Source organism: Arachis hypogaea, chromosome 6, assembly GCF_003086295.3.
Source record: "Arachis hypogaea cultivar Tifrunner chromosome 6, arahy.Tifrunner.gnm2.J5K5, whole genome shotgun sequence".
Taxonomy (NCBI): Eukaryota; Viridiplantae; Streptophyta; class Magnoliopsida; order Fabales; family Fabaceae; genus Arachis; species Arachis hypogaea.
In genome coordinates, this window is record NC_092041.1 from 101,021,685 (window position 1) to 101,036,008 (window position 14,324).

Consider the following 14,324-nt stretch of genomic DNA (forward strand, 5'->3'; position numbering starts at 1 on the left):
CAAGGAATTGGCGGTTGATGAGAGCTAGAGGAGACTAAAAAGGCCTAAGGAATTAGGGTTTAGTCACATATAGTTTGCCATGAATTGAATCTTGCATGATTAAAATAGTTAGTAAGAAAAGTCAATCCGGAAAATAGATAACTCTCAAGCCTTAACTGTTTTCTCCATATATTATTCACAACTTATTTACTGCTTGCTTTCTGATAATCTAAATTTACTGTTTAATACAATTGAACTCTCAAACACCATTTTCTATTTGTCTAAGTAAGCAAATCACTTGACCATTGTTACTTAATCCATCAATCCTCGTGGGATCGACCCTCACTCACCTGAGGTATTACTTGGTATGGCTCGGTGCACTTGCCGGTTAATTTGTGGATTATAAATTCTGCACCAGTGACCTCCACTGATCCTCGCCGCCGCCGCTGCTGCTCCTCTCCCCTCTTTCTTCCTCGTCCTTCTTTCTTTCTTCTTCTCTCTCTCTTTCCCCTTTCCCCTTTTTCTGTGCCTTCGCCACAACCAGCCCGTCGTCGCCGTGCCGCCGGCGAACCCATCACATTCCTCTTCTCTCTCCTTTTCGCACTTCATCTCTGCCCTACTTCTGTTTGGCCACTCCCAGTTCTTCGTGGCTTTGACAAGTGAAACAGGGCCCAACCTCTATTTTTAATTCTCTAGCCACTCACAACCGCCTCTGGGCCGGCCACCTTTTCTGCTTCGGCTAACACATTCTTCAGCCACCTCCAGCCCCTTCCCGTCTGCCCAGACCACCGGCGCTCCACCACTGCCTCCCCTGTTTCCTCTTTTCTGTTTTCTATTTTCATAATTCAGGTTACCATTTTGCTTTCAATTTCTGTTTTTGGTTAGTGTTAGTTCCTTGATTTGATTTTGGATTTGTTTAGCTGAATTTTGATTTTCTGTTAGTTGATTTTAGGTGGGTATTGAATTGCTAAAAGTTGCTGTTGAATTGTTGTTGTTGACTTAGTTTAGATTTGATAGAATTAGCTGAGGTTATTGAATTTATGTAGTTAAACTGTATACATAATCTATTGTTGTTGTTGTTCTTCTGCGTCTGGTTGTTGTTGTTACTTCTGTTGTTCTTCCACTTCTGATTTAGCTTCAACTTCAGCTTCTGTTTTTGGTGGATTTTCAAGAAGAATGAGGAGGGTATTTTCGTCTGAATGACGATTTTAAAACAAACTGGAACCTTTGGGACCATTTTGTAACGAAAAAAAGGTTGGGGACGAAATAAATTTTTGGCCTCTACATTTGGAACCAAAATCGTACTTAACCCTAAATAGTAAATAGGAACTCAAAGCATCTATCTCTTCTCTATTAGGAGGAACTAACTTTAGTCCTTGTTGTAGTCCCACTTAATTAATTTATTAAAATACTTAAAATTAATGTAATTATTTTTTTCAATAATATTATTTAAATTTATAAATTCAAAAATAATTTACTATTATAAGATATTAATATTAAAAAAAATCATATATAACAATAATACACAATATATAATTTGAGATTATACTAATTTATAAAATTACTTAATACAAAGAAAAACATAATTAAACTCTATAATTGATAAAAATAAGCAACCCATCCAAAATTATTTTATAAAGTGTAAAAATTAAATTATTTTTTTATATAAACAAATTTAATTAATTATAATTTAATATAATAATATAAATAATATTCAATATTTATTATGATATAAATAATTAATATAAATTATTAATTAAATAAAAATATAATTATTTAATTAATTAAAATTTTATACAATTATTTATTTTTATAATCATTTGCCACTTGACAAGTTATTACAAGTCTCCATTCAAAAGAACTCTCTTCTCTCAAAAATCGAGACCCTTCTTCTCTTCCCTCCAATGGTTGATTTCTCTATTTGCCAAAAAAAAGTGTTATTAGAACCGGAGCGTTGGAGTTGCTCTTATGACTCGTCCAAATGATCGTTCACATTATGCAGCAGTTTCAAATTTCATACTCAAGTGTCCAGAAAAGGCACAAGCACTATGGCCCCTTATCCCCAATTTCATAACACAGCTGACCATACACTGAGCCGCTAAGCCGCCGTCGTAAGGGTTGTACCGTTGTACACTCAGGGCATCCACCCAGAATTTTCAATCTACATGCTTTGGTTACGGGAACATCCAGTAAGCCACTCACAATGCTGTGCATAATCACATCATCACGTCAAAAATATTCGACAAAATCTGACCCTTCAACATGTTTTATTGAAAAAATTCCATTCTATCCTGAGTCCTGAGTTCTCAGAGATGCTAAAAACTAAAATGATAAGTCCATCTCCTCTATTTATAAAATATACACTTTCTTCATTTATAACATTTAAAAAACTTCATCTTTAATCCATTTTAAATTTTTGTATTAACTAACGTTAATTTTATCCATTTTAAAAAAAATAAATTATTTTTTACAAAAATATCTTTTAACAAAAATTTTATTTTTTTGTGATTAAATTTTGTTTTTCAAAATATCCTTTAATAAATTATTTTTCTATTGATTAAATTGTATTTATACAAAAATATTTTTAAAAAAATTAAGAAAATCTAAAAAGAAAGTAATATGGAGAAGGAGAAGTATGGATTTTTCAATGACAATCTTCAGAAATAAGAGTGACTGTTATTTGTGTTTTTGAAAAAAATAATTTGATCATTAAAAAAAATAATTTTTTTCTTATAAAAATATAATTTAATCAATAAAAATAATTATGTTATATTAATTATAAATTTATTATTTTATTTTTAATCACACTTGTTAAATTAGAAAAAAAATCAAAGAAACATCAAATTAGAATTTATAGACAAATTCAAATTGAAATTCTCAGTAACAAGTTACTTCTTTATAAATAAATACATCATAAATAATTTTTTTTATAAATTATTATTAGCTTTAAAGATCCAATTTTCATCAAATCTAAGGTCGGATTAGGATTTAAAAAATATATCCTGTATATATTTAGAGTCGGATTTAGGTTAAGACAAACCCAATTTCACCCGGCTCTCCCCTAGTTTGGTTGACTCGATTCTTTGCAACATCCATAGTGATACTCATAAATTGACTTTAACTTAATATGGTCTTTTAAATTTTGATATTTGACCCATAATAAGTTAGAATCATATTGGATTGAATTTATACAGATAAGCAGCAACACTGAAGAAACGAGACTAGGAATACTTGGATGCAAATTAAACAAATGATACAACATTCTATACTAATAATTATTATAAATATTCAAAAAAGAATACAATTAAATACGACTTCCAAAAACTACAAATCGAATTTAACAGTTCTCACGACAGGTTTCTTTGAATTACAATGATTCTGAAGGGAATCGGTATCAACTGTGCCCATGGCAGATAGTTTGATGCCAAAGGAAGCGAGTCTATTGATGTCCCTTGGAAGAGGAGATTGCCAAAGGCCATCCCACCAGGCAGGAGGGAGAAGTGGCGTGAAGGCGCATTGATTGGGCTGACGGCGACAACTCAATGGCCCGGCATATCTGTTCCAAACATGGCCCCAACCAATCTGGTTTTTCAAACCATCATTCAACAAATTACTTTGGAAGCTGCTAAAGAATGCAAAATTTGAACCGGTTGAGTTGTTTCCTAAAGAAAAAAAAAAAAAAAAACAATTGTCAGATCATTAAGTTGTGGAATGATATTTAGACATTATTCTGCATAGTTAATAATGAAAGAAAAATCAATAGAAGGGACGGAGGTTGTGTTGTGCAAGCACCTAGATTTTGTGCTGCAGCGAGGGCAGCAATTAACTGAGCATAGGTAGTACCAACTCGCCGGTGCGCTCCGGAAATAGCAGCATATCTAGCGCGAGATGCAAGGAAAAAATCAACAAAAGCAACCCATCTGGGAGCTGGGCCCCAATCCTTCACTCTAAAATCAGCCTTCTGCAATCCTTGAAACATACTTCCCTTGAAGTTTTCATAATCAAAATGAATAACCTGGTCAAGCATATAATCAAAGGCACATGAATTTTGCTGCGTCTATTGATGGCTACCTCATACATCATATTCAGAAAAGTATTAAACTAGATGGAGGAAACAATTACTTAACACATTACATTGACAAGAAATTTCACACTTAAGAACTGAAACTTACCTCAGCAAATTCACTTATATTGGCTATGATACTTTTAACGAGGGTAGGTGTATCTGACACAACCACCACCTTTGGTCTTGATGTTGGGTGTTGACTCTCTATGGCTTTTTTTATACAGCGCAATGCTGCCTGTACAGCTCTTATAGACCTGAAAAATGGAAGAAATTGTATCTATCAATTAAGGCCATATTTCATTGTCGAGGTTGAAATTGCCTATTGCTGAACAGAAGTCAGGAAAACAGTTGAAAGCTCGATGGAAGATGCCAAATTTCAACAAATGGTACAAATGAAATAATAAGCTAACAAGAAAGCTAAGTTATTTTACATTGTTAAGGGACACAGTAGACGTTTCTCTTGACTTGTTTGCCTTGATTTATATAGAAGTTGAATGGGTACAGATCAGAATGGTGGCCAGACGGGATGAAAACCAGGATCATTCAAAATATAACCATTGCCCCAAAAATATTATTCACATTTTGATGTGTTCCGAGGTGTTAATTGCCAGTTTGAACAGTGGTTGAAAAACCAGTTTAAGATTTTATAAACAGAAATCTCTTCAAATTGCCTTGCAATATTTAAGACTCGCATTGCCATAGTTGGATAGGAGGAGAGGGAAACAATCAAAACAGGATGAGGAGGCAGGAATACTGTCCATGGAGGTATGGAGCAGAAACAAGAATCACGATACTCCCAAACCAAGGCACGTTTGCTGCTATTCCTAATTACAGTATGAATTCACTGAGTTGATAAGGAATATCTAAGGCTGGCCTTAATTTCTAATCTGTCAAGGAAAGACTTACAAGCACCTGCTGATATATGCGGTGTATTTGCTTCATTATGCAATGAAATTATCACAGATAAATTAAGTTATTTAGTTCTTTTTGCAAAGCTGCCCCACCTATTGGGATAAAGCTTTGTTGTTATCCCATTCATTCATTCTAATAGAGAGGCGCCTACTACTTGGGTCACATTGTCTCGGCACAAGGGGTCTCGGCTGATCCTAACAAAACCACAGCGATGCTAGAATGGTCGGTGCCTACGGACTAGCGGGCTTTACGGGGATTCTTGGGCCTTACCGGCTATTATAGGCGTTTTGTGCAAGGATACGGGGTGATCGCCAAGCCGTTGATGGAGTTGACAAAGCGAAATGCATTTGAATGGAATGACAAGGCCCAGGAGGCTTTTGAGAGATTGAAGAGGCTGATGCAGACCTACCGACTCTAGCAGTCCCGGATTTCAATCGATACTCTGTGCTGGAAACTGATGCATCGAGTGAGGGGTTGGGTGCGGTGCTGTCCCAGCAAGGCAGACCAATAGCATTTCTAAGCCAAGCAATATCTCCAAGGGCCCGGCAAAAATCTGCATATGAGACGGAGTTGATGGCCATTGTCTTCGCTGTCCAAAAGTGGCAGCATTACTTGTTGGGCCGCCATTTTATTGTTCTCACAGATCAGCCAAGTCTGAAATTCCTCACGGACCAGCGACTCGTGGACCCAGCTTACTTGAAGTGGACCACTAAATTGTTAGGCTTGGATTTTGAGATCCAATACCGGCCAGACCTTGAGAATAAGGCAGCAGATGCGTTGTCACGACAAATGATGGCAAGGGCAATCTCGGTAGTGCATATGAACCTCTAGGAAACGGTGGAAGAAGAGGTGGCTCACGACCAAGAGCTGCAAAAGATCCTGGTCGCCCCTGCAGCAGGGGCTGGATGACTATCTGGGGTATTCCCTACACAAGGGTCGGCTGTTTTATCAAGGGAGAGCAGTGTTGCCCGCAAATTCTTCTCAGATCCCACTTTTGCTGGCTGAGTCCCATGATAGTGGGGCAGGAGGACATTCAGGCTTCTTTCGAACCTATAAGCGGCTGGCAGCAGCGGTTCATTGGCGCAGCATGAGGCTCTGGAGTATTTGGTGCGCTGGCTGGGCCTCTCCCCTTGTGAGGACAGCTGGGAGCGAGTGGCGGGCCACCTTTCCAGAGTTCCACCTTGAGGACAAGGTGGTTGTCCAAGGGGGGAGTATTGATGGAGAGGCGCCTACTACTAACAGGTTTGGGCTGTGTTACAAAAGGAGAGGTAAGTGGCGGTTAAGTAACGGTTTGTTTTAGGAGTTGTAGGCATGTCCAGCTGGCTGATAGGTTGTTAGAGTCTATTACTCACTGAATATAAATAGCTAGGTTATAGTTAGTTTAGGGGAGTGTATTTTCTGTTGTGAATTCTGTTAGAAGTTGGAGGGAATCTCTCTCCCTGAGTTGGTAGTTCCAACTGTGTAGAACCTTCTAGGGAGTGCTAATTGGCCATCCCTGTGTATCAATAAAGCTTAACCATACTGCTATTGCTGGTCCTATCACATTCTATTGTTGAAAAAGCGTATAACTTCAAAAAGGAAAAGAAAAGAAAGGCTTCACCAATCACCAGCCTCATTCATCAAACAAACATGATAATTCCTCTTGAATGAAATTAGCATGTACTCACATTACCTATTCATAAGCATCCGCATATGCAATGAGATGTCAGGGTTTTCCCCACCACCAATAACCCAATCGACAGCCGCTTCGACATCTTTTGAAGGGGATATGAGGACTCTCATGAGCTCCCCAAATACATTCGGCCTAGATCCTAGAACTTGTGGATCACCAAATAAATCAGAAGCAGCAATCCTCATCTGAGTGTGTATATTTTTCAGGAAGAATTGTGCTGCCACAGCATCTGTTGTTCCTTGAAACCTAAAATGTAAGGTTAATACTTAATAGTCATTACATGATGCCTGGGAGAGTAATAAGTAGAAGAGGACCTCATTTTACCATATGATAGGTTGCTTCCATTGCTTCCAATTGCTACAGAGAACATTTGATTCAGTTGGCTTTTCAAAATCATCAGTCCTCATAACCAGTGCCCTTCCATATTTGCTTTCACAATTGTTTTGTCTCCATAAATGCTTTATTTCTTTCATCGTAAAGGTAAAGTTGGAATAAGAAATGTAGTCTCCAAAAGGATATTTACCTCTGAAATGCAAAAAGCAAGTGATAATTAGATAGTGTAAAGATAGAGATATGTCCACTAAGCAAAATCTGAAGAGGATCCTAGGAAGCTAGGCTGCAAAACCAGAGCAGTTTTGCAAATTCAACAATGGCAGGCAACTATTTGAACAATGAAAAATAAAAACAAACTTGATACCCGTCAAGGATTGGGTTTGTTTAACAAAATTACCCACATGGGAGATTCATTAGGTAGTTTTATCGAACTAATCCAATCATTGATGAGTATTGAATTAGTTTATATCTTTCATGGCTAGAATTGTCGGTATTTGAATCTTTCATGGTCAAAAAAGGTAATTTATTCCATCTCAAAGGTCATTACTAATGAATGTAAACTATGGAAAGTGAACATAAGTTGCTATTTGACTGTTCAACAATGCTTTTAGTACAAGGCATATTTAAGCTAACACAGATAGTTAATATTGGAGCCAATGACATAGTGGATGCTCAAAGGGGAAGTTTGGTTATCACCTAAAGTTTAACAGAGAAGAATTATGGTGTTAGTTCCTGTATATAATTTTTCATGCAGAACGGGTCCTTGATTTTCACACCCACATTATTATAGGATACAAGATTAACCAAAAAGGACCTACTAGATGGAACTTGTGTTTTCCCAAAAAGCAAAGCAAAGTTAGTTCTTTAAAATGAAAAAGAAAGGCTTGGGAAAGAACCAATATGCCTGGTTTGGCCAATGATCAAGGACCGATTCAACATTATACTCAGTGCTGCAGCAGTTAAAACCTTGTACATTTCGTTCCCAAAACCTGCCTCAGCTGTCTTTCCAAGTACGAAGCCATGCCTACAGAACTGCTCCGGGGGCCAATCCCTGACTCTTGCAGCACCTGAAACATCAAACAATGTCAAGTCCTGATTTCATAACTGTTACCTGCAGAAGCACATATTTCCTATATGTAGGTTCCTATTACTATTTCCACCTTCCAAAAAAAGAAATAAAGGAGGATCATTGAAAAATGGCTATTATCCATTACCAAGTGCTCCCTTTACAACAGAATTAAAGTCTTCAGTGTGAAATCTAGAATACTTAAGTAAGGGAAGTCTGAAACATAATCACAAGCGCAGAAACTACATAGCACCAAAGTTCCTGAAACAAAGTTAAACAATGACAGGATCTTATTTCATAATTGTTATCTGCAGATGCACATAGTTCATGTCTGTAGGTTCCTATCACTATTTCTCTTCCCTTTTTTTTTTCAATAAAAGGAATAAAAGAGCATCATTAAAAAATAGCATAGATAATAGCTGGCCATTATCCATTAGCAAGTGCTCCCTTTAGGAACATAGTCTTGAGTGCAAAATCTAGTAACATTAAGTAAGAATAATCTGAAATACTAATCAGAAGTCCAGAAACTACACAACATCAAAGTTCTTGTCTTGTAGAGAGCGTCCTCCAAATTTCATTACACCAAACAACAGAAGAAGAAGTATTTAGCAAAGTCCTGCGCTGATGAAACATACAAGCCAAGTAAGAGCTACACAAGTTACGTTCCACTAAAGCCAATTTTATGCAAAACTCAGATATTTAACTCCTTCAGCCAAAACATCATTTTTCTTTCAAGAAAAAATAAAAGAAAGAAAGAAAAAAAAAAAGAAAGAAATGCGAGAAACTTAGAGAGAGAGAGAGAGAGAGAGAGAGAGAGAGAGAGAGAGAGAGAGAGAAAGGGGAACGAGGCTAACCATTCACATAAAAATGATGTTCAACAATTCTCCTCGCTCTGAGGGTTTCAATCCCAACGCTTCTGCTGAAATCCTTCCCCATCTTCTCTACCGTCGCGCACGTTTTCTCTCCCACGCCCTCCTCAGCCGCGTTCCCCACTCCGATGGTCGCATCGGCATCGTCGCCACCATCCTCATCGCCACCGATGCCGTCTAAACTGGAGCTATTGGACTCTTCGAACTCGAAATCCTGCGGGAAATCGACGGTAATCGGAGGATCCATCGGCCTCAACGCCAGCATCAACAGCCCCAAACCCGTCACCACCGCACACAACACCACAAACGGTTGCAACAACATTCGCCTCCTTCTTCCTCCTCCATATCTCATCTTCTCTCTCTCTCAATGTTTTTCTGTTGTTCTTGCAGCTTCTCAACAAGCTCAGCTTAGCATAGCTAGCTTCGTGTGCCTGCTAAGACGGATCTGAACTCTGAAGTGTGTCGTGTTTTCTTTTTCTTTTCCTTTTCCTTTTTCTCTTCGGTGTGTAAGTGTGTTGGCAATTACGCGTGCCTCTATCGGGTTTATATCCGACCCTAACCCGCACCATCATTATCTGAATCCGAACCCGCTCGTGTGAATGAGTGGCGCGCATTACGCACCGCATCCGTCAGAAAAAGGAAACATCTCTTTCAATGAATCTTAGTGGGGGAGCACAAACAAAACGACGTAGCAGAAGAAAAGAAACGTCAACGGTCAAACTTTTTCCATCGAAAAGGGGAAATTAATTAAATTTTTAAAAAAGAAAAAATAAATAAATAAAAATAAGAGAGATCCTCCTCAGTTCTCGCATTTGTCATTAGGAAACGCTTATTCATTTTTTCTTTTTGTGAGGAGGGGAAACATAACGGTCGTAACTACCATAATGGAGAACAACAAAGACGCCGGCGACGAACCGCCACGTTCTCCCATGGCGAACCCCACAGAATCCGATCCCAAACTAGAAACCAAATCAGAAACCGACTCACAGCCACCGCCGAACGAGGGAGGGGAGGATGCAGAGAGCGCAGAGAAGAAGGAAGAGACCGGAGAGGATGTTATTGATGATCCTCCGCTTTCAACCCCGCTAAGCCTCGAGAAGGCGCAGGAAGACATGGATCAATTCCTCGAAACACTGAAACAGAAGGAGGAAGCGTCGGTTGAGATGCCTGTTTTCCTTGACAAGTTCTTGGATCTGGTGGAGGACAAGATAGCAAGGTACGACGCGGGAGACGATAGAGCGGATGATTCGTCGTTGTTGGAAGCGGTGAGCCGGATTTCGAGCCTAATGAAAACCGTACAGACTCAGCACCAACCAGAACCGCTCATGAACCGCATCGGCTCGATCCAGCAGCGTGCAATGACGTACTTGGAGGAAGATTTCCGGTTGTTGATGGAACAATATAGAAACGCTACGGAATCAGATCCCGGCGGCCATGACCACAAGGGGAAGCACGTGGAGGAACAGCCGCAGGAGGATTCCGAGAACGCGCCGGAGGAATCCGAGTTGGATTTCCCGGGATATTCCGAGGAAACTATTTCCAGCCTGAAAGAGATTGCCGGCGAAATGGTCGCCGGCGGTTACACCGCTGAGTGCTGCCAGGTTTATATGACCTCAAGGAGGAACGCGTTCGACGATGCTCTGCAAAAATTAGGGTTCGAGAAGTTTAGCATCGACGAGGTCCAGAAGGCGCATTGGGAGACTCTTTCGAGGGAGATGATCCCGTCTTGGATTAACACGTTCAAGCAGTGCGCCGCCGTGTACTTCCCCGGCGAGAGGAGGTTGGTGGATGAGGTGTTCGCCGATCGGCCTGAATTGGCAGCGGGGATCTTTAGCAACCTCTGTCGCGGCGTGGTGATCCAGCTGCTGAACTTCTTGGAGGGAACAGCGATGACAAAGCGCGCGGCGGAGAAGCTCTTCAAGCTCCTCGACATGTATGAGACCGTTCGGGATGTGATCCCGAAAATGGACGAGCTCTTCTCCGAGGAGCACGTGGCGGAAGAGCTGAAGACGGAGCTGAATCTGGCCAAGTCGAGGCTTGGCGAGGCTACTATCTCCATCTTCGGCGACTTCGAGAACAATATAAAGTCTGATACCGGAAAGACGCCGGTGCCAGGTGGCGCCGTACACCCTGTGACGCGCTATGTGATGAACTACCTTAATACAAGTGGTGATTACAAGGAGACGTTGGAGCAGGTTTTCAAGGAGCATTCGAAGATCGAGCGCGCAGATTCCACCAGTAGGCCCCATGGCGAGAGTCAGGGGCAGAATGGGAAAGAGGATGAGAAGGCAGCTGCGTCGCCGTTTGCAGCGCAGGTGATGAGGGTGATGGACTTGCTGGACTCCTACCTCGACTCCAAGGCCAAGCTCTACAAGGATAGTTCTCTAACTTCCTTTTTCATGATGAACAATGGAAGGTATCTTCTCTCTCTCCATTCCTATCTTTTCTGGTAGGAAACATCAAATAAATCTCAATTTTTATTTTAGTTATATAACGTACATGATTCAATCAATAAATCTAAATCTTTATTTTTGACTCATGAATTTTTTAAAAGATAATTGCCATTAATTTTTTATGTGTAGTTTCAGGGAAATTAAAGTATTGTTCTATGTAGTCTGATACTCATTTAGGATGAAAAATATGTTTTTTTTTTCTTCTTCTTCTTAGCTTTATTGCTCTTTTTGCAGCAATTTTTTCCAAGGAATATTATGACATCATTATAACATCTTCTAAATTTTTAAATATTTAATTAAATATATTCAATTATCTAATAATTTATAATATTATTTTTATAGAAAGATGTCGGTACGAGAATATCCACAGTTACAATTTAATGCAAAAATAAATCAACATATGATGTTGCCCTCTACAGTTGACATAAATCTTTGTTGATTTCCTTTTTTCCTTTTCTGCTTATTTGATAGTTTATTCAGGTGTCATATCACAAAATAAATTTATCGTGCTTCTCATCTCTACAGTTGACATAAATCTTTGTTGATAAATGAATATGTCGATGTTTAATCATTCAAAAGAGGTGACTGGCACTACACCAAATTTAAGAGTTGAAAACAATTTATATTTTAGTTATGTTAAAAAGATTTTATTAGGTAAACAATAACTTTTGTAAATAATATGAATAATAGATTTTAGAATTAACTCAATAAAATAAAAAAAATTTTACTTTAAATTATCTCTTAAATCTTAATATTAAGATAATTATCTGTACATCTAGTAAATTGAATATCCAACTATTATTAATTGTATATAAATAAATCGAATAAAAAAATAATTATCCAATTAAAAATAATAGATATAATTATTGGTATACCTATTGAACTATCAATATATCTATTGTTTGTATTGTTTACTATTCTCGTTGCTATAATTTTTCTTTTTCATGTTAAAATTGTAATTGCATGTTCGTCGAGATCCAATTTTTATGGTTTGTGCAAGTTACTGTCCATAGAGCGAGTGGCGCATGACAAGCATAATGAGGTAACTAACTAGATTGGTATGATGAGATCAGGTACATTCTGCAAAAGATAAAGGGGTCAATTGAGATGGCGCAAGTGATGGGAGACAACTGGTGTCGGAAGAGATCCTCAGAGCTTCGAGCATACCACAAAAAATATATGAGAGACACATGGCACAAAGTGTTAGAATCCCTGAAACATGAGGAGCTGACGGTGAACGGCAAGGTTGATAAACCTAAACTAAAGGAAAGGTTCAAGACCTTCAACGCCTTGTTTGACGAGATCCACAGGACACAGAGCTCGTGGGTTGTGAAGGACGGGCAGCTCCAATCAGAGCTTAGGGTCTCCATCTCCGCTGTAATCATCCCCGCTTACAGGGCTTTTCTTGGAAAATACGCTCAGGTATTGGATCCTGGCCGCCAAACAGAGAAGTATATCAAGTACCAACCTGAAGATATAGAGAACTATATTGATGAGTTATTTGATGGAAAGCCTCATCAGTCTATTGCCAAAAGGAAAACATGACCTTCAATTTATTTATATTATTCATCTTATCCTTCTCCACCATTACCACCACCACCCAAAACTTCCTATATGATCGTGAGGATGATGAGTAGTTATATATATGACAATATTTATATACGCAAGTATATATATATACATATTTATATATTTTTTTTAACTTTTAAACAGAATAAAAAATTGAAAATACAAAAGGGAAAAAAAAAAGAATATTGTAAGAAGCAGAAAAGAAAAGGTGCTTTGGCATGAAGATGGAGCAGAAAGAAGGGGTTCGGCATACTGCTTGCATGCATGTATACGTGCATGTGGATGGTTTTCTTTTTCTTTTTTTTTTTTTTTGAAAAGAAGAGTACTAGAGAATCAGCAACTTTTATGATTTGTAGTCATCAAGTAACCATAAATAATAATTTTAATGGTGTGAGATCGGTGTGAAATTTTATCTAATGATTCACTTTTTTTTGCTGATTACATATTGACTAAAATTTAATAAAATTGCTGGCTCTAGACTTTTTTTCGGAAAAAGGTGGGGGTACCACAAATGTTTTACTTTTATTTTGTACTGTATTGTATTGTATTATTGTATGGGGATGCATGTTTGATTAGAGTCTAAGACACAAGGCCTACATGTATTCCAAACTTCAAATCATGCCCTTTTTTTCATTCAATTTTCAGTTGAGCTCGTGTAATTTTTCTTTTCCTTTTTGAATCAAAACATTTGGTACATAATTAAGTATTGACAACGATGTGAATAGATATTTAGTTGAAGTATTGTTTTTCTTTTAGTTAATCTCGCTTATATTTTATAATGCAATTTCATAATTTCACCAAGTTTTATCTTCATCATTTTCATTTGCCATGCCATGATAAAAGAATGATGAGAGCATGGAGTAACGCATTCCAACACCTAATTCCAAAGAAATTAAATAACAATAAAAATAAAAATAAGACACTATATTTGTTAAATCAATTTTGATTCTAAGCTTTTTGAAATAATATAATTATTTGTTTACATGTCAATTTACTATATTTACAAATAAAACTATTCTACTGTTTTTCCTTGTAAACTATCAGGGCCTAATTTTTTTAATTGGAATTTACAATAAAGCCCTCATCACATGTTAGAATTCTTTTTTCTTATCTGAATTAAAATTCATGTATGTTCTTGATTTTTCCGTTGAACACTTGAACCTCAGTGTTTTGTGTATGTCATAGCATGTTAAGGATAATAATAATTTATATATCCTAATACTTATCTCTACAATGTATAATGAAATTATTATTATATAAAATGTCAAGTTGACCCCAAACAAAATTTTCGACATTTTTATTTAAGTTTCCAACATTTAAAATCAAAGTTCTCACCAATTCTAATAATCTTTAAAATAATAAAAACAAAAAATAAAACTATGAGAAAAAAAATTAAAAAAATAAA

The 14,324-nt window shown here is 37.6% G+C and overlaps 2 protein-coding genes across 2 annotated transcripts; one reads left to right on the plus strand and one right to left on the minus strand.

The window, feature by feature from the left end:
- Nucleotides 1-3,221: 3,221 nt before the first annotated feature.
- On the minus strand, nt 3,222-9,414 carry LOC112697153 (uncharacterized). The gene is made up of 7 exons (XM_025750205.3): nt 8,883-9,414; nt 7,867-8,029; nt 6,954-7,154; nt 6,630-6,875; nt 4,152-4,299; nt 3,772-3,994; nt 3,222-3,641 (listed from the first exon to the last, which is right to left on the minus strand). The coding sequence occupies exons 1-7, from the start codon at nt 9,247-9,249 to the stop codon at nt 3,304-3,306; spliced, it is 1,686 nt and encodes a 561-aa protein (XP_025605990.1). The 5' UTR covers nt 9,250-9,414; the 3' UTR covers nt 3,222-3,303.
- Nucleotides 9,415-9,696: 282 nt separating this feature from the next.
- Nucleotides 9,697-13,674, plus strand: LOC112697152 (exocyst complex component EXO70C2-like). Its single transcript, XM_025750204.3, has 2 exons — nt 9,697-11,313; nt 12,424-13,674. Exons 1-2 carry the CDS (start codon nt 9,782-9,784, stop codon nt 12,893-12,895), a joined length of 2,004 nt encoding a protein of 667 aa, XP_025605989.1. The 5' UTR covers nt 9,697-9,781; the 3' UTR covers nt 12,896-13,674.
- The last annotated feature ends 650 nt before the right edge of the window (nt 13,675-14,324 follow it).